The sequence below is a fragment of the Hydra vulgaris genome, chromosome 09 (genome assembly GCF_038396675.1).
Source record: "Hydra vulgaris chromosome 09, alternate assembly HydraT2T_AEP".
Taxonomy (NCBI): domain Eukaryota; kingdom Metazoa; phylum Cnidaria; class Hydrozoa; order Anthoathecata; family Hydridae; genus Hydra; species Hydra vulgaris.
The window spans coordinates 42,400,001-42,417,150 of record NC_088928.1 but is presented as its reverse complement, the minus strand read 5'-3'; the positions used below and the strand labels follow the sequence as shown (position 1 = coordinate 42,417,150).

General features: G+C 29.3%; 1 protein-coding gene across 3 annotated transcripts in view; it reads right to left on the bottom strand.

The window, feature by feature from the left end:
• The window catches only part of LOC100203530 (beta-1,4-glucuronyltransferase 1), a 29,211-nt gene that overhangs the window by 11,431 nt on the left and 630 nt on the right, over positions 1-17,150 (bottom strand). For all 3 annotated transcript variants that reach the window (XM_065805774.1, XM_065805773.1, XM_065805775.1), the window contains 3 exons: positions 16,855-17,075; positions 6,395-6,536; positions 1,408-1,564 (listed from right to left, as the gene is read on the bottom strand). In XM_065805774.1, the coding sequence (XP_065661846.1) occupies positions 1,408-1,564; positions 6,395-6,536; positions 16,855-17,075 (520 nt within the window). The remainder of the gene's footprint in view (positions 1-1,407; positions 1,565-6,394; positions 6,537-16,854; positions 17,076-17,150) is intronic.

Genomic DNA, 17,150 nt, shown 5'->3' with positions numbered 1-17,150 from the left:
TGGGAGGAGTATTAATGGTACTAACAAAGCTGGAGAGATCATGTGAAATGGAACAGTAGAGATATTAGTATGAAGATAAATTTCTGTACCAAGATTAATAGATTTATTTAGTTTATTAATGCCAAGGTATTTGCATTTGGTTGCTGGATTAAAAACATGTTCATGTTTTTAAACAAGTTTTTGAGTTAATCAGGGGGTTCATGAAATTTTATTTTATAAGGAGGATTCTTGCAGGAAAGAGTTAATTTAAGTTCCAGATCAGAAAGCATGCCAGATGGCAAGTTGTTTGATATGCAGTTAGGGCAAAACCATTCAGAAGAGTCATTGGAAAAAAAGATTGTAAGTATATTTGTCAACTGAAATACATTTTGTATAAATCCAAAAGGAGCAACAGTCGCATTGGATGGCTCTGTGATTATTATTATTTTTTTTTTGTTGCAAAACTTCCAATGGCCACAAATTTTCATGATTTAGATGTTAAAACTGTTTATAGAACAGAAAATATAGAAAATTAAAAAAATAAAAAATCAAATAATAAACAGTGAATGGATAAATAGCAACAGTAATCAGTAATAGTAAGTAAAATAGTGAGTTAATTATATATTATCGAAATTATAAATAAAAAGTATAGGTTTATACTATTAATTAATAATAAAGATAAAATAATAAACAATAGACAAAATTAAAATATTATAAATCCATAATAAATAAATGTATAAAAATATATAATAATAATAAAGTTATAATAATGATCAAAAATATATATAATGTGAAAAATATAATGTGAAAAAATGAAAAGAAAATTTGTTAGTTAAATAATGATAGTAAAAATATTACAAATAAAAACGTGAAAATAAAAAATTGTTTTTCTTCTTCATTTCTTTCTTGTTTGTTTACTTATTTCTTTTTTTCTTCTTCTTTGTTTATTTTCTCTTTCTTTCTTTCTTTTTTTTTTTTCTTCTTCTTTTCTTTGTTTATGCTTATTAAAGTGTTCTTTTATTTTTTTAATAATTTGAATTTTTTTTTTTTTTTTTTTTCTTCAAATTTTTTTTAAGTGTTTGATTTAAATCAGATTTTTAAAAGATTAACTATTTTACAAAAACTTTGTATTCTAAGGTTTTAAAGAAATTTTATATTAAAAATATCTGTTTATCTTATCCTTTTTCTTTTATTATTTTACCGTTAAAAAAATACGTCCGTCATTTGCGATGACCTACAACTGACTCCAAAATAAATAAAACATGTCAATAAAAAATGTTATTTTTTTCAAATATTTAAATATTAAATGTTAATAACAATAATGTTAATAATTAAATGTAATTTATTAAAATTAATATTTAAGAACTTACTTAAACAGAAAAGTAAAATAAATTTTATTTTAATAGAATATATAGCAATAAAAACAACCTTTTCCATTGTTGGTAATCTGTGAGCTCTTGACATTTTTTGCATAGCTCTATATAAAATGGACGAACTTGATTTTTCTGCCATAAAGATAACAATTCAGACTTTGTGAGAGGAACATTGTGACTTTCTTTTATTTCAAAAATAGGAATAACTAAAGCTAAAATAAATTCTCTAACTAAACACCTCAAATAACCATTAATAATTTAAAATGCTGCTTAACAAACAAATATTGAAATACATAAATTAACAATAAATGTTACAACAAATTCTCTATGTTCAAATCATATATCTTAAAATATCTCAAATAATGCACTTCATAAAAATACATACAAGGGAGACCAGGGCTAGTTGCAACAGTGTCTTTTAAAAGATGGTTTTTACTTATTATTCACTACTCAGTGTAGTTAAGGCGATTTACAAATTATTTGAATTCTTTTATTTGAAATTAGCATGATTTTATCAACGTATTATGTCCAAACAAAAGCTTTAGATGTTATAATTTTTTTTTGCTTCAGGTTTTTTTAATATTTGAAGAAACTTTTATCTTTTTTATACAATTTTCAAAACCTTTTTACTATCTCTAATAGTGAATCTAAAGAACACCATTTCGAAGTCTTTAAACCACTTTCGCTCATCGGTGTTAACATGAATTTAGTTAAAATCTTTTGAAAAAGTAATTTAATTTTAGATCTAGTTCCAATCAGTTCTGACATATATTAACTATATATAGTTGTCAAAACACAATGTTTCTATCAATTTAACAAAATATACTAAAAATCCGACGAAGAAAGAGCTTATAATTAAGAAAAAGCAATAAACGATCAGAACATATCATATTATTAAACTATGATGCTCATTTTACCTAAAAAACATATTTATTTAAAATTTTATTTAAATTTGGACACGAGATTGAGATTTTAAGAAGATTTTTTTTTATAAAAAGAATCTTCTGTCTGGGTTTTTTTGCTACAAACATTTATATTTTATAATTATATTTCATAATAAAAAAAATTAAAATTTATCATTTTAATTTTTTTTGTCTTTTCATAATTCATAGACTTGATCATTTAATGGAAATAGGTTGTAGTCAACAAAATATCATACAGACGCTAAAATATTTCTAAATTGCCTTAACTACACCAAGTAATAATTTTACATTACATAAATACAAAGATAACATGTCAGTTGTAAAAAACTTGTAGTAATAAAATAATAAGTTGTAAAAAAAAAAACTTTTTCAAACTGAAAAAGCTACAAGAAATATATTTAAATTCAAAAAATAGAAGTAAATATATATATTTATTAGAGAATATATATATATTTATTAGAGAGATTATGATGACAATGGGGTAAGTGCATCAATTTGGGATGAATTGAATCTTTAAAAAATTGTAGCTTTGATTTTCCACATTTTTCTAGTTATTTCTAAAAATGATGGACAATATTATTATATTAACAAATAAAACTGCTTACATATATAACTGTTTATTTATATATATATATATATATATATATATATATATATATATATATATATATATATATATATATATATATATAACTGTTTATATATATATATATACATATATATATATATATATATATATATATATATATATATATATATATATATATATATATATATATATATATATATATATAATATATATATATATATATAATATATATATATATATACATATATATATATATATATATATATATATATATATATATATATATATATATATATATATATATAAATATATATATATATATACAGTATCGGACAAAACGAGTGCAATCAAATAATGCTAATTTAGTTTCTTTATATAAAAGTGCTGCATTTTTTCAATTTAGAGAAATAACTATGTAACTGTTTAGAGACAAAGTTCTTCAAGTTTTATTCATCACAAAGTTCATTATTTGTACACGAAAATTAATAAATTAATCAAAAGTATTAAAAAAAGTTGATTTCCTTCTAAACAAAACAAGTGCAACTCAACAAAATGTTGACCAAGCTGTATTTCGCTATCAATATTTTGTAGCGAATCCTTTGTTGTCGATCACAGCCTTGCTTCTTCGAGGCATAAATTCGATCAGGTGACCAATGAAACTTTGTGGAATCGCTGCCCAGGCCTTTTGGATTTGTTCAAACAGTTGATCCTTATTACAAACACCTTCACGATTAATTCTGCGGTTAAAGATCTCCCATAGGTTCTCGATAGGGTTGAGATCTGGAGATTGAGGCGGCCAATCCATCACCAATAGGTGGTTGTCTTGAAACCACTGCTTGACTACTTTTAAAATCTGTTTCGGATCGTTGTCTTGCTGAAAAATCCATTTTATTGGCACATTCCATTCAGCATGAGGTAACATAACATCTTTCAGGATATTTTTATACATGAAACGGTCCACTATTCCATCGTTTTGATGTATTGGACCTAGAACGTTAGCAGAAAAGCACCCCCAGACCATTACATTGCCTCCACCATGCTTCACGGTCTTATGGCAGTAACGTAAATCGAGGCATTTTCCGGCCGGTCGACGTACACGGCAAATGCCATCGCTCCCAATGATGTTGAACTTCAATTCATCACTGAACAGGACAGTTCGCCATTTCTGCACATTCCAGTCAATATGAGATGTAGCAAACAGGAGTCTTTTCTTCTGGTTTTTTAGTGAAATCAGCGGTTTCTTTGCAGGGGGTCGAGAAAACAATCCGGCTTCAACAGCACGTCGTCTGATTGTTCGGTCCGATACAGGCAGCTCTAATTGTTTTTGTATCTCGACTGATGATATCCAGGGACCTTTCTTGACGGATCTGACGATCATAGAATCCTCTCTAGAAGTGGTGGAACGCGGTCTTCCACCTTTGTTATCTGCTGCCAACTTCCCCGTAGAACGATATTTGGAACATAGTCTTGATACGGTCCATTTTTTCACGCGATATTTTTCACAAATACTTTTTTGTGACATTCCACTTACGTAATCGCCAATAATTTTCTTTCTTAGTTCCAATCCAAGACTGTCGGGAGCCATTTTTGCACTTGAAGTCATAAAAATAATAAAAATAAATAATCACACTTCTCAAGGCTTACCATGTTACATTTACCTTATGATGATACAATAATGCTCTGTGGAACACTACGTCTTGGTTGGATGTGGACTGTATTGATGTAATGAAACACTTGTTGTATTTCACTTCTTCTATTGATGTTCTTCGATAAAACACTTTGATAAAAGTCACTTCGATAAACAGTCTTGATAATACTGACTGATTGACTTCCATATACTGACTGAATTACATGTCGATTTACATGTCGATTTACATGTCTCTTATATAGTAAAATGAACCTGCGTGAACCTGTTCTGGAAGATTCTAGATGCTTATTTTTGATGCTTCTGGATGCGTCTGGATGCTTCTGAATGTTTCTGGATATTTCTGGATGCTACTGGATGCTTCCAGATGCTTCTTCTGGAAACTTCTGGAAGCTTCTGGAAACTTCTGGAAGCTTCTGCATGCTTCTGGAAATTTCTGGATACTTCCTTTAATTATTAAAAAACTTCCGTGACGTTGACACGGACCAGACTTAAGAAAATGAAACAAACCAAAAAAGTTGCACTTGTTTTGTCCGCTGCAAAATGGCACTTGTCAACGAAATTCTGCCTGTGTGCTGTCACCTGATTGCTCATGTCATGGTATGCTATGACTCCAGACTCCTGAACTGTTTGCTGTGGTAGTATAGTTCGTTTTGTTTTTAAGACATGTAAAATTAGGAACACTTTTTAGCATTGTTCGATGTTGGTTGCAAATGTTTTGTCCAATACTGTATATATATATATATATATATATATATATATATATATATATATATATATATATATATATATATATATATATATATATATATATATATACATATATATATATATATATATATACATATATATATATATATATATATATATATATATATATATATATATATATATATATATATATATATATATATATATATATATATATATTCAGGCTACCAAATGAGAAATACTTTGTTACTAACATGAACCACTTTATTTGGCATTTAAAGCCAACAAGAAAATCTCATTAATCTCAACAAGACAATCTCATTTATCAATTCAACTGATAAATTGTGTAAAAATAATAATACAGTTTTGCTTAATTTCCTCAATGTTAAGGTTAACACTAAAGTGACTGTTTCAAGTTTTAATTATGGCTAACATGATTAAAACTTGATACAGTCACTTCAAGTTGCAACCTCCAGATTCTATATCCAGATCTGTACTTGGACCAATCAATTTCTTTAAACAAATTGGTTGTTAATAAAAGAATACTTTTTCAAAATACAAATAACATATGAGTGCTTCTTTTGTCTTTTTTTTAAACAACCTGTTTTTGAAAAATAAAATAATCAGCTGTAACCTCTAGGATCTGAAGTTGTGCTTATAAAGTAATGTAATCGTTAATCCAGTAAACAAACATGTGTAAAGCCTCATAAAAATAGTGTAGCTTAATAAAAACTCTACAAATAATTTGTTTTACTTTTATTCTATTATAAATATAAAATTTATTTGAAACAATATAAATTACAAACTAAATAATAATCTTATGGAGAGCTTTTTGCAAGGCTTATTCTTTTAGAATATGGTCCTGCAACTTACCTTTGTTGCAACTTGTGTTGCAACTTAACCCATTCACTGTTGCAACTTGCTCCTGAGTTAAACAAATTGCAAAAAAAAATTTTTCATTTCATTTTCAATATTGTGGGATAACTAAGTTTTACATTATATATAATAATGTTAGATTAATATGTCCTAAAATTTAATTTCCCAGCAAATATTAAAAAAATTTAATTTCCCAGCAAATCTTTTTAAAAAAATCAAAGTAAGGATAGTCTTTGAAAAAGTGTTGTGACTAGCTCCAGTCTCCCATAATCACAATGATTATCAACAACAATTCAACCTTCCAAATCTTGTGGCAGCCATTTTATAACATCATAATATAGATTTGAACTTGGGATAATATCAATGTCTATGAGCAAAATATGACTTGTTTTAAGTGTGCTAATAGCTGTATTCCTTAACAAATTTACTGGATATGATAACTAAATGGAAAGAAAATATTATAAAATTTATACAAAAGCAAATTTTTTCTATCTAGTAAAACAAAAAAACTATAACGTTGTTTTGTAAAAATCAGTACAAAACAAGTATTATTTGAAGTCTCTATTTTTGTGTTTTATTTTTTAAAAATCTATATGAGAGGTTTTAATTAAAAAATATAATTAGTAAGCAATAAATGTATGTATGTTATAAAAACCATTTAATAAAATGCTATGTGAATATATTTTTTCATATCATTACAAATTTCAAGTTTGAATTTAATAAAGGTGCATTTCTTATGAACCAATTTACCAATTTAACAAGACATTTTCAATAATTATACTAATTATTAAATTGATTCAGCTTCCTTGGACATTTAAAAATAATCTATATTAACATCAGTTAAGTCACCAGTGAAAACTGGATATCACTTAGAATAACATAGTTTTCACCAATTACTAAGCACTCTTTTTTGAGTGACACCAGATTCTTTGATATCATTTCCTCCAGAGCCTCAAATTAAAATAATTATAAATTAATGATTCTAATTGATGATTCTTGAAATAACAGAATTTTACAAGAAACAAACAGTTACAGAAAAAATATTATTTTGCAAAAAATAAAATTTAAACAATAATTGATTTTTTACAAGAACTAACTGAATTTTACAAGATATATATATAAACAAACTTAATTTGCTGATGCAGTAACTATTGTGTTTTCCCACAACACAACTTTTTAAAGTTAAGTACATATTTCTATATTTCAAACTGATCATTGATATTGTGAAGTGTTGGAGTCATGTAGGGATCCTCTGATTAGGAGTTCCAGTCACAATAGTAACAGCCAACTGCTGACAATAATTGTTTTTTACAATTTTTTGTTAAAAAAAAAAAAATTAGTCTTATACAAGAATAATATTGGTTTTAAAAAAACTTACTGCATGCATTAGCCAGTTTAATAGCAGTTTCTTTAATATTTTAAGTTCTTTGGTCCTTAAGCATTCAAGATCAACATTATTATCTCAGTGTAGTCATTGGCATGCTTGGTTTTCAGGTGGTACCTAATGCCACTAGTGGATCCATCAGTTAACATGGGTTGGTTAGACACTTTTCATGTTACCCATAATTAAAACTTGACACAGTCACTTTGGTGTTAAAATTTTGAAAAAATTGGGGTTTGCTTATCAATATCATTCATAATCAGGAATTTTTATCTTTTATACAACTAAATCATTTTCAGAATTAATTTAATCAATATTTAAAATGATTAAATCAGACAAGTAAACAACTAGTACTTTTTAATAAATTTTACAAAGAATTAAAGTTTTAAACAATAAATTAACTAGTAGAATGGGAAATTAATCTCTATTTTCAAGCTTAGTATGTCACAAATAGCAAAAATCAGGTGTTAGTATATCATGATAATTAAAGCTGAGAATTTAAGTTCACTTAAAAACAAAAACATTAAAAGTAGCAGAGAACTACATATGTTTTTTTTTAAAAAAACCCACAATTTGAAACCCACAAAAAAAACTCAAAATTTGAATAAAAAATTTGTTTATTTACTTATTTATTTTAAATTTTATATAGATATGTAAAGTGTAATTATAGTTAATGTTTTAAAGCTAACGATAGATTTGCGTTACTTGTAAATAATTGTATATGTATATAGACGTATTTGTATATAATATAAAGACATAATTGTAAATATCAAAAGAATTAGTTTGTATATAACTTATGCTGAATTGCATTATGATACATGAGGCGTTTTATGCTTAACTTATAAAGTTCTTTTTGGTGTGAAACAACAAGCTATTTCGGCTAACGCTTTTGCACTGTTGTTGTTAGCCATTTATAGTTACCACGCTAACTACTTTCTTCATAATTTTTGGCACACATTTTTTATAATAGATGTAGCAGGTACATTCCAAGCGGATCAACACATCCCAGAGTACGCTGTTTATGTCCAAGCATATAGTAGGTAACGTCATTATTGATTGTTTAGGGAGAGAGCTGGTGCAAACATCGTCTCCTTCAGCACGTTTTTTGGACACATTCTTGATGTGTCCTTTCTCTTGACACAAGTAACACAAAACATCGCTTGTCTCTTGTCTTCAACCCAACTTGTTTTGATTATTATTTCTTCATAGATGATCTCTTGCAAAATGATTGGGGAGTTTACATTCATAGCAAACTGGTTGTGTTTGATATTCAAGCGAACTTGGCTCAGCACGCCTTTTTGTTGCAGCAGCAGCAAAATTTTCATTCGTTCCATCGTTCCGTTCTTCAATCATGAGTACTCTTGCTCACGCAAGTATTTGTATAGTAGTAAGATCATCTATATGAGAACTTGATCTCAGCATCTGTCAAACTTCCTTAGGGAGCCCAGAAGCAAAGGCATATGCAATTGCTCTGTCTGGTAGCCTACCAATCAGCGTAGATAATCTCCAGTTTCGCCAAATAAACATCAACTGCCTCTCAATGCTTTAACTTTTTCATAACGAACTGTTTGTAAGCTGTAAATGCATCAAGGACAAATACTTTTAGCAATGCCTATATTATCCGGTCAAAATCTTCTTTATCAGTTTCTGCTAACTGTTGATATACTGCAAATGCACCATTCGTGAGACAGAGAGGAACAACACTTGCTAGATCGGTTACACCAATTAATTTGCATACCAGTTCAACTTTTTCTAGCCATTCTGCAACTGATTGTTGATCGTTTCCAGAATTAACTTTAAATCAACTTTAGTTGATATTTTTGCCAAAATAGCTTGTTGTTTTCTAACTTAAAAGAACTTTTTAAGTTAAGCGTAAAAGGCCTGTATCTTAATGCAATTCAATATAATTTGTATACAAACTAATTCTTTTAATATTTACAGTTATGTCTTTATATTATATACAAATATCAAGAGAATTAGTTTGTCCAAAAGAGGATTAGCACTTTGCTATCTTCCAAAAAAATCGAGCAATTTTATAGATCTACAGGACATTATGGCATGAAGAAAACAGTGTACTTCATTCGTAAAATCGACCTGTCAGTGAGCAAGGAAGAAATAAAACAAGTGGTTGAGAAATGCATAATTTTTTTTTAACAAATAAATATCAATTTTGTTTTATATAGTACTGTAAAAAATATGATAAAGTTTATTAATTGTCTTAGATACATAAAATTGAAAAACATTAAATAAAAATTTTTCTTGTAATCATTCCATTAACAGAATAAAAACATGAAAAATAATTTAACTTATGAGCAACTAAATTGAAAGAAAGCTTTTATTAATTTAAAAAAACAACTTCACAATGACCTGAGAGACAATGTTTGATTATAAAAACAACCTGACTGTTTATATAAAAAACAACCTGATTGTTTATATAAAAAACAACCTGATTGTTGATTATAAAAAACATTTGATATAAAAAGGTCAACCAAAAATACACTCTAAAAGAAACATGAAAAAAAGAAACAAACATTCTAAAACAAAACTTTTTAAAAGAAACAAACATTCTAAAACAAAAAAAATAAGTGCCTAAATTATATCCTTAAAAAAACTCTGAAAAAATTTTTTTTAAGCACTTAAATCATGTCCTAAAAAAACAATTTTAAGCAAATGCTCTAAAAATCTTTCTTTTTTCCTATGCTTTACATAATAATGGGTGATTATTTGCAATGTTCAATTTTATGAAAACAAATTTGTTCATAAAAACAAGTCATTTATGTAACAAAAATGTAATTCTCCAATCAGAAATTTTTTTAAAGTAAATAACAAACACTTCACTTAAACTTTGAAAAAGAAACTTTTGGCTCTGAAAATACTGAACATAGAGAAACATTGTTTAACACCTACAAATGTTGTTCTTTATCAACAGAAAATGTACCAAAATCCTTAATAAAAAGTACTTAGTCCTAAGAACATAGAATTCTACACAAACCTTAAAAACACTATAAGCAAAAATGTGCGAAAATCTTCAATAAAAACTAAAAACATGCACAATGGATTACTAATCAAGTATATGAAAAAAAAACAACAAATTAAATGCAAATATTACATATGTAAATGAAATAATAAAATATATAAGGAATACTACACAGCACAAATTAAAACTAATGCAGAAATAATGGATTATGAAAAAGAAATCGCTAAAAACATCAATAAAAAGCTTTTTTCTCATACTTAAAATCAAAAAAAAACTCCTCACCAAAACCTAGATAAAAAAACCCAGCTAAAAGTTAACCTCAGTTAAAAGAAACCTTTCACCAAACCATTAAAAACCATTTTGTAATATATACCAAAGTTTTTTAAAATAGCATCTTGCCTCAAATACCATACACCCATTAACTGCACCATAGTCAACATATTTAAGAAAATAATCCCAAAATATTGTTAACTCGTATGTTGATAAATAAAAAAATTCCATTTTAACATATATTCCATCCATTTTTTAAAAATAAATCTCTTTGCTGTAATTAACTCACAGATGCTTAGATAGAAGCCATCAATAATATTTACATCAACTTTTCAAAAATTTTCAATAGTTTCACATAATTAGCACTATATATTTATTATATATAATTACATTTACGCCTTAGTTACAAAAACAGTTTATACTATGTACAACCCAGTGAAACAAATAAACATCAATATTAAATCTGCAAACTCTAAATAGGATATACTAGTTGCCAAAACTACATATATAGCAACTTAATGGTTTTTAAATTGCTACCATGCAAATTAATAAAACAATAATTATATGTAGAAGATCTTTCTTTAACTTTATTCTGACTTTAAAGATATTGTATTTAGAGTATCAAGTCAATATATAATCTATTGTCATTTTAATTTGTAATAATCATAGATTATTCAAAATTAAAATGACAACCATAAGATACAGAATTATCTAATTAATTAAGTTGATTTTATGTTTTCAAATGGCTAAACAACAACTATAAATATCAAACAATCTTCAAAAATTAGTAACAAATCTGTTATAAGTGGTTATACTTTTTAAACTAAAAAATTGCTCTGCCATTCAGCTTCATATCAAACACTTTTTACTTTATGAGTAGTCAACATATGATACTCTCCTTTAACAGCTTACAGAGTGATTCATTTTTATATATGCAAATATTCCTTTTTATGTATGCGAATACTAATTTTTATGTATGCAAATATTCATTTTTATGTGAGTGTGTACTAATTCTTATATGCATATTTATTCATTCTTATATGTGTTTTAAAAAAGCACAGTTTTTTCAAAACAAAATGTTCTTGTTTCCTGGTAAACGAGGTTAAAAAAACTTAAGACAAAGACTTTTTACATTCACGGTTTCTTTAAGGTACAAACTACCATCTTTTTCTTACTTAATTTAGTATTAGGCCTTTGTTTAATTTTATGATTAAATTTATTTATTGATTGAAATTATTTATCTAATTTTATTCATGTAACTAGATTTAAATTTAATTACTTATTATTATTAATACACTAATATTTACCCTATGGATGGAAGAGAAAACAGCAATGCCAATCGAAAAACAAGGAAAAATGTTTCAAAAGAGCACATTAAAATGCTTAAGCATTTAGTTGAAAGAAATAAATCTACAACAAGCATTTCCGCTTCTTTTAATTTATCTAAGCGCACAGTTCTTTTAATTTATCTAAGTGCACAGTTACCTGCTACGGGTAACATGTAACCCAGTACAATCTACTTCATGTCCTGCTGCCTTGTAGGGTATGCCTTTTTAGTCAAAGGATAGGAGATGCCAACTCCGACTTAAAACAGCCCCTGCCTTGGGGCTTTTGGTTGAGTAAAGGCTAGAGATGGTGTCTTGATAAAAATACTCATCTTGGGCAGATTTTAAATGCATCTGGCTACTGTCTTGTAGAAGGCCTCCTAGGCAAAGACTTAAGGGGTAAAAAGATTTTATCTGTTGACCAGCCTCGCACCCCTTCTTCATCTATTAGGCTGGCGCATATGTATTTTCAATACATTGTTTCCAGTTTAGGATGTTGAATGTTGGATCTTCTTGACTCAATGCATGGGTTTTGCTTGTGTCTCTTTTTTTATGACTAGGCAACTAAATCTATTATCTTCTAATGAGGATACAGCTCTAAAACTCAGTTTTATGGTTCTGAGGCCAGCTGTTAGTCACATTTCCTGAACTCTGTGGTAGCTCTCAGAGAGGCTGATTCCATCAACAGCTGAAAAATATCAAAGTATTAACAGTGCCATGTTGCGCATGGATGGTGTCCCTGTTTGTACTGGAGGCCACATTTGGAGCCCTTTGTTATGGGTTAGGGTTTATTAGTAGTAACAAGGCAATCGCTTGGGCTACTAAACAATGTTTTGAGTACTATCTATGCTTTGAGTCAAGTTCTTCAATCTAATTTTAAAATGAATAAAGTACCAAAAACTATAAAACACAAAAACCATCATCACCACCAAGTTCTCTAAACCTATCATTCACTAATATTCATGGTCTTCGAAGTAACTTTTCTTCTGTTGAGTCTTATCTCTTGCAAAGTTCACCAGACCTACTTGCTCTTTGTGAGACTAATTTGAGTTCAGCTGTTTCATCTTGCGATCTTAGTGTTGATGGTTATCTTCCCTTAATTCGCAAAGACTCCAATAGTCACATCTTGGCCTGGGCATTTACATTTGTAAGAATTCACCTATTTGTCGTGAAACTAGGCTTGAATCCACAGACTATTCTTTCATGTGCTTTCGTTTAGCACCACTTCACTCTATTGCCTTTCTATTTGTTCTATATTGTTCTCCTTCATCTCAAGACTGCACTCTTTTTGATGCTATTTCTGATCATATTGACAAAGCCCTCTCTCTTTATCCATCAGCCAATATAGTTGTTGTCGGTGACTTTAATGCTCACCACTCTGAATGGCTTGGCTCTAGTGTCAGTGATTTTGCAGGCATTAAAGCCCACAACTTTTGCCTTTCACAGCCCCAACTCAAATAGTCAACTTTCCAACTCGCTTTCCTGACAACCTGAATCATTTACCTCTACTTGACTTATGTCTTGTTTCTGATCCTAGTCAGTGCTCAGTTCCACCTTTAGGTGCTTCTGATCACAGTTTGATCTTTCTAAAACTAATATCTCATTCTTCTTCATCACCTGAATCCCCCTATTATCGTACCTCTTACAACTACAGTAAAGCTAACTGGGATTCTTTCCGTGATTTTCTTCGTAATGGGCCTTGGGTAGAAATCTTTTGTCTTCCTGTCGACAAATGCGCATCTTACATAACTTCGTGGATTCAGGCTGGCATGAAATCTTTTGTTCCCTCTCAACGATTCCAGGCCAAGCCTCACTTTCCTCCATGGTTTTCCTCACACTGTGCTGCTGCGATTGCCAATTGAAACAGTTACTTCCATACTTATCAGCAAAACAATTCTCCAGAAAACAGATGTCTGTTTATTACTGCTAGAAACCATTGTAAAAAGGTTTTGTCTAACGCCAAAGCTCGCTATTCTCAGGTCATGAAATCTCGTATCTCATCTCAAAAATTAGGCTCTCGTGACTTCTGGAGAATCTTTAATAGTATTAATATTAAGGGCAAATCTTTAATTCCACCTCTCTTGTATGGTTCAGACTTTGTCACCTCACCTTGAGACAAAGCTGAATTGTTTGCTAAAAACTTTTCATCAATACCATCTCTTGATTCCACTAGTTGCGTTCTACCTGATATTGCCAACAAACAGGTTGATCCATTGATTGACATTCATATCACTCCAGCTTCCGTATCTAAAGTGATTTCCTGCCTAGACTCTTCTACAGCTTGTGGCCCGGACAACATACCTGTTATTGTCTTGCAGAAGTGTTCTCCCGAGCTGTCGTCTATATTCTCAACACTATTCAACAAGAGCTTATCAGAGTCTTGTTTTCCAGCCTGCTGGAAAGCGGCATCTGTTATCCCTATTTTCAAAAATTCTGGAGAGCGATCTGATTTGTCTAACTACCGTCGCATTAGTCTTCTTCCTATCATAAGCAAGGTTTTTGAATCTTTAATTAACAAACACTTAGTTTCTCACCTTGAATCTAATAACTTACTTTCTGACCATCAATATGGATTTTGATCTTCTCGTTCTACAGCTGATTTGCTAACAGTAATAACAGATAGGTTTTATTGTGCATTAGATAAAGGTAGAGAGGTTAAGGCCATCGCTCTTGACATTTCAAAAGCTTTTGATAAAGTTTGGCATGCTGGTCTTCTCCATAAGCTTTCTTCTTATGGTGTATCTGGCAACATCTTAAAGATTATTGAATCCTTCCTTTCCAATTGTAGTATAAAATTTTTCCTCGATGGACAGCACTCTTCTTCTTATTCTGTAACTTCAGGGGTTCCTCTAGGTTCTATCCTTGGCCCCATACTCTTTTTAATTTACATCAACAATCTTCCAGATATTCTCACATCTAAGGTGGCATTGTTTGCTGATGATACTACCATTTATTCTTGTCGTGATAAGAAACCAACACTCTCTGATTGCTTGGAGGGGGCATTTAAGCTTGAAAAGGATCTCACTTCTGCTACAGCATGGGGCTCACAGTGGCTGGTGAACTTCAATACAGATAAAACTCAATTTTTTTCAGCCAATCGTTATTGCAATAAATTAGATCTTCCTATAATTATGAACGGTAATGTACTTGATGAGTCATCTCTTCATCTTCTTGGATTAACACTTACTTCCAATCTTTCTTGGAAACCATATATCAAATCAGTTGCAAAATTAACATCTGCTAAGGTTGCATCTCTTTATCGAACAACTATCACATTGTCGTAATGTTGCTTCTCTTTCTCTTTTCTACAAATACTATGATGGGCACTGCTCTAAAGAGCTAGCATCTCTTGTGCCATCAACTAAAATCCATTCTCGTGTTACTCGTCTTTCAATTAAGTCTCATCCTTTTTCTGTGACTGTTCCTAAGTGCTCCAAAAACGCTTATTCGTCTAGTTTTTTTCCTCGAACATCAGCTCTTTAGAATTCGCTTCATTCATCATGCTTTTCTGATTCATATAATTTGCAATCCTTTAAGTCGTCCGTCAATAGTTATCTTGCTCTACAATCTTCATCTTTTCTCTTTCAGTAACTTCCAACTTTAATTAGTGGCTGCTTGCAGCCTTGTTGGAAGCGAAGATGTTTAAAAAAAAAAAAAAAAAGTTCAAAATCTTGTCATTAAGGAGAATTTAACGAAATACTGCATTCAAGTCGCTTTCTGATAAAAAACGAGATAAAAGACCTATTAATGCTCGAAAAAAAAAATTTATTTAATTATGCGTACAAGAAAACAATCTTTGTATGCAAAAAGCAATTAAAAAAAATATTTCTGCAGCAGGATTCTACATGTCTCAGTCTACTATTTCAAAAAAACTTAAATGTTTGGATATATCATGAAAGCGTGTTGTGCATGTGCCAGAAGAACAAAACTCAACTTTGTGCTGTTGATTTGTGCTGTTTCAACAATGGGAGTGGTGGCTTATGAAAAAACTGGAGGCTGAAATGCTGATTCATTTTTGTACTTTCATTACTACAATGTTGGCACCAGCGATTAGGAATACTAATGTACAATTTATAATTGTCCATAACAAGTGTCGTCGCTTGTTATGGACAATTATAAATTTCACTGGAGTCTTTCTGTTAGGCAAACACTAGCCTCTCATTACAAAGCAGTTATCTGCCAGCATACATGCCACAGCTTAATCCAATAGAAGAATTTTTTTTTTTAAAAGCAAACTTACAAACAGAGAGAGAGACCTCGAAATATAGATGGGGTAATCAGGAAACTTTAAAATATTATGGATACTACAGAGTTTAATTCAATTCCATTTAACAACCATACACATAAGTTACATAAATCCAGCGCTTGCTCTGCAACCATTTTTTAAATAATTAGCAGTAGCAACAACCTAATTTATATTTGAATATATCTATATAAAAACATAAAAGCCTATTTATTGTTTTTATAAAATTATATTAGTGATTTTATGGGTAGTTGACTCGCATATAAATGCACATATAAGAATGAACAAACACGCATATAAGAATGAATAAATGCACATATAAAAATGTATAGACACACATATAAAAATGAATAGACATGCATATAAAAATGAATAGGCGAGCATATAAAAATGAATAGACGCGCATATAAGAATGAATAACCCTGTAACAGCCAATTATTCAAATACAATTGTTTTTTAGTAAAGCTTATAATAGTAATAATAGTACATGACTTACCGACTTACCTAATATCATTAAAAAAATTATTACATAATCATTATAAATAATTAGTACACAAATTACCATTTCTAAATCATAATTCAATTTTCTTCCATGATTTAGGACATTTTTATCACATTTTAGAAACTTTTTCTCTGTTAATCTTAACAAATTATTAAAAGGTGGGCGTGACAATGGTAAGACTGCATGAAAACTGACTCTTCTTGCAACATCTTTGTGACAATGAAGTAAAAAAAGTAAACTTTCTTCGAATTCTTTTAACTTACTTCCTTCAAAAAACACAGCTAAAAAAGAAAATAATGCACTGTAATAGGATTTATAAATGATAAAAACCTTGAAACTTTGTTTTAAAAACATAC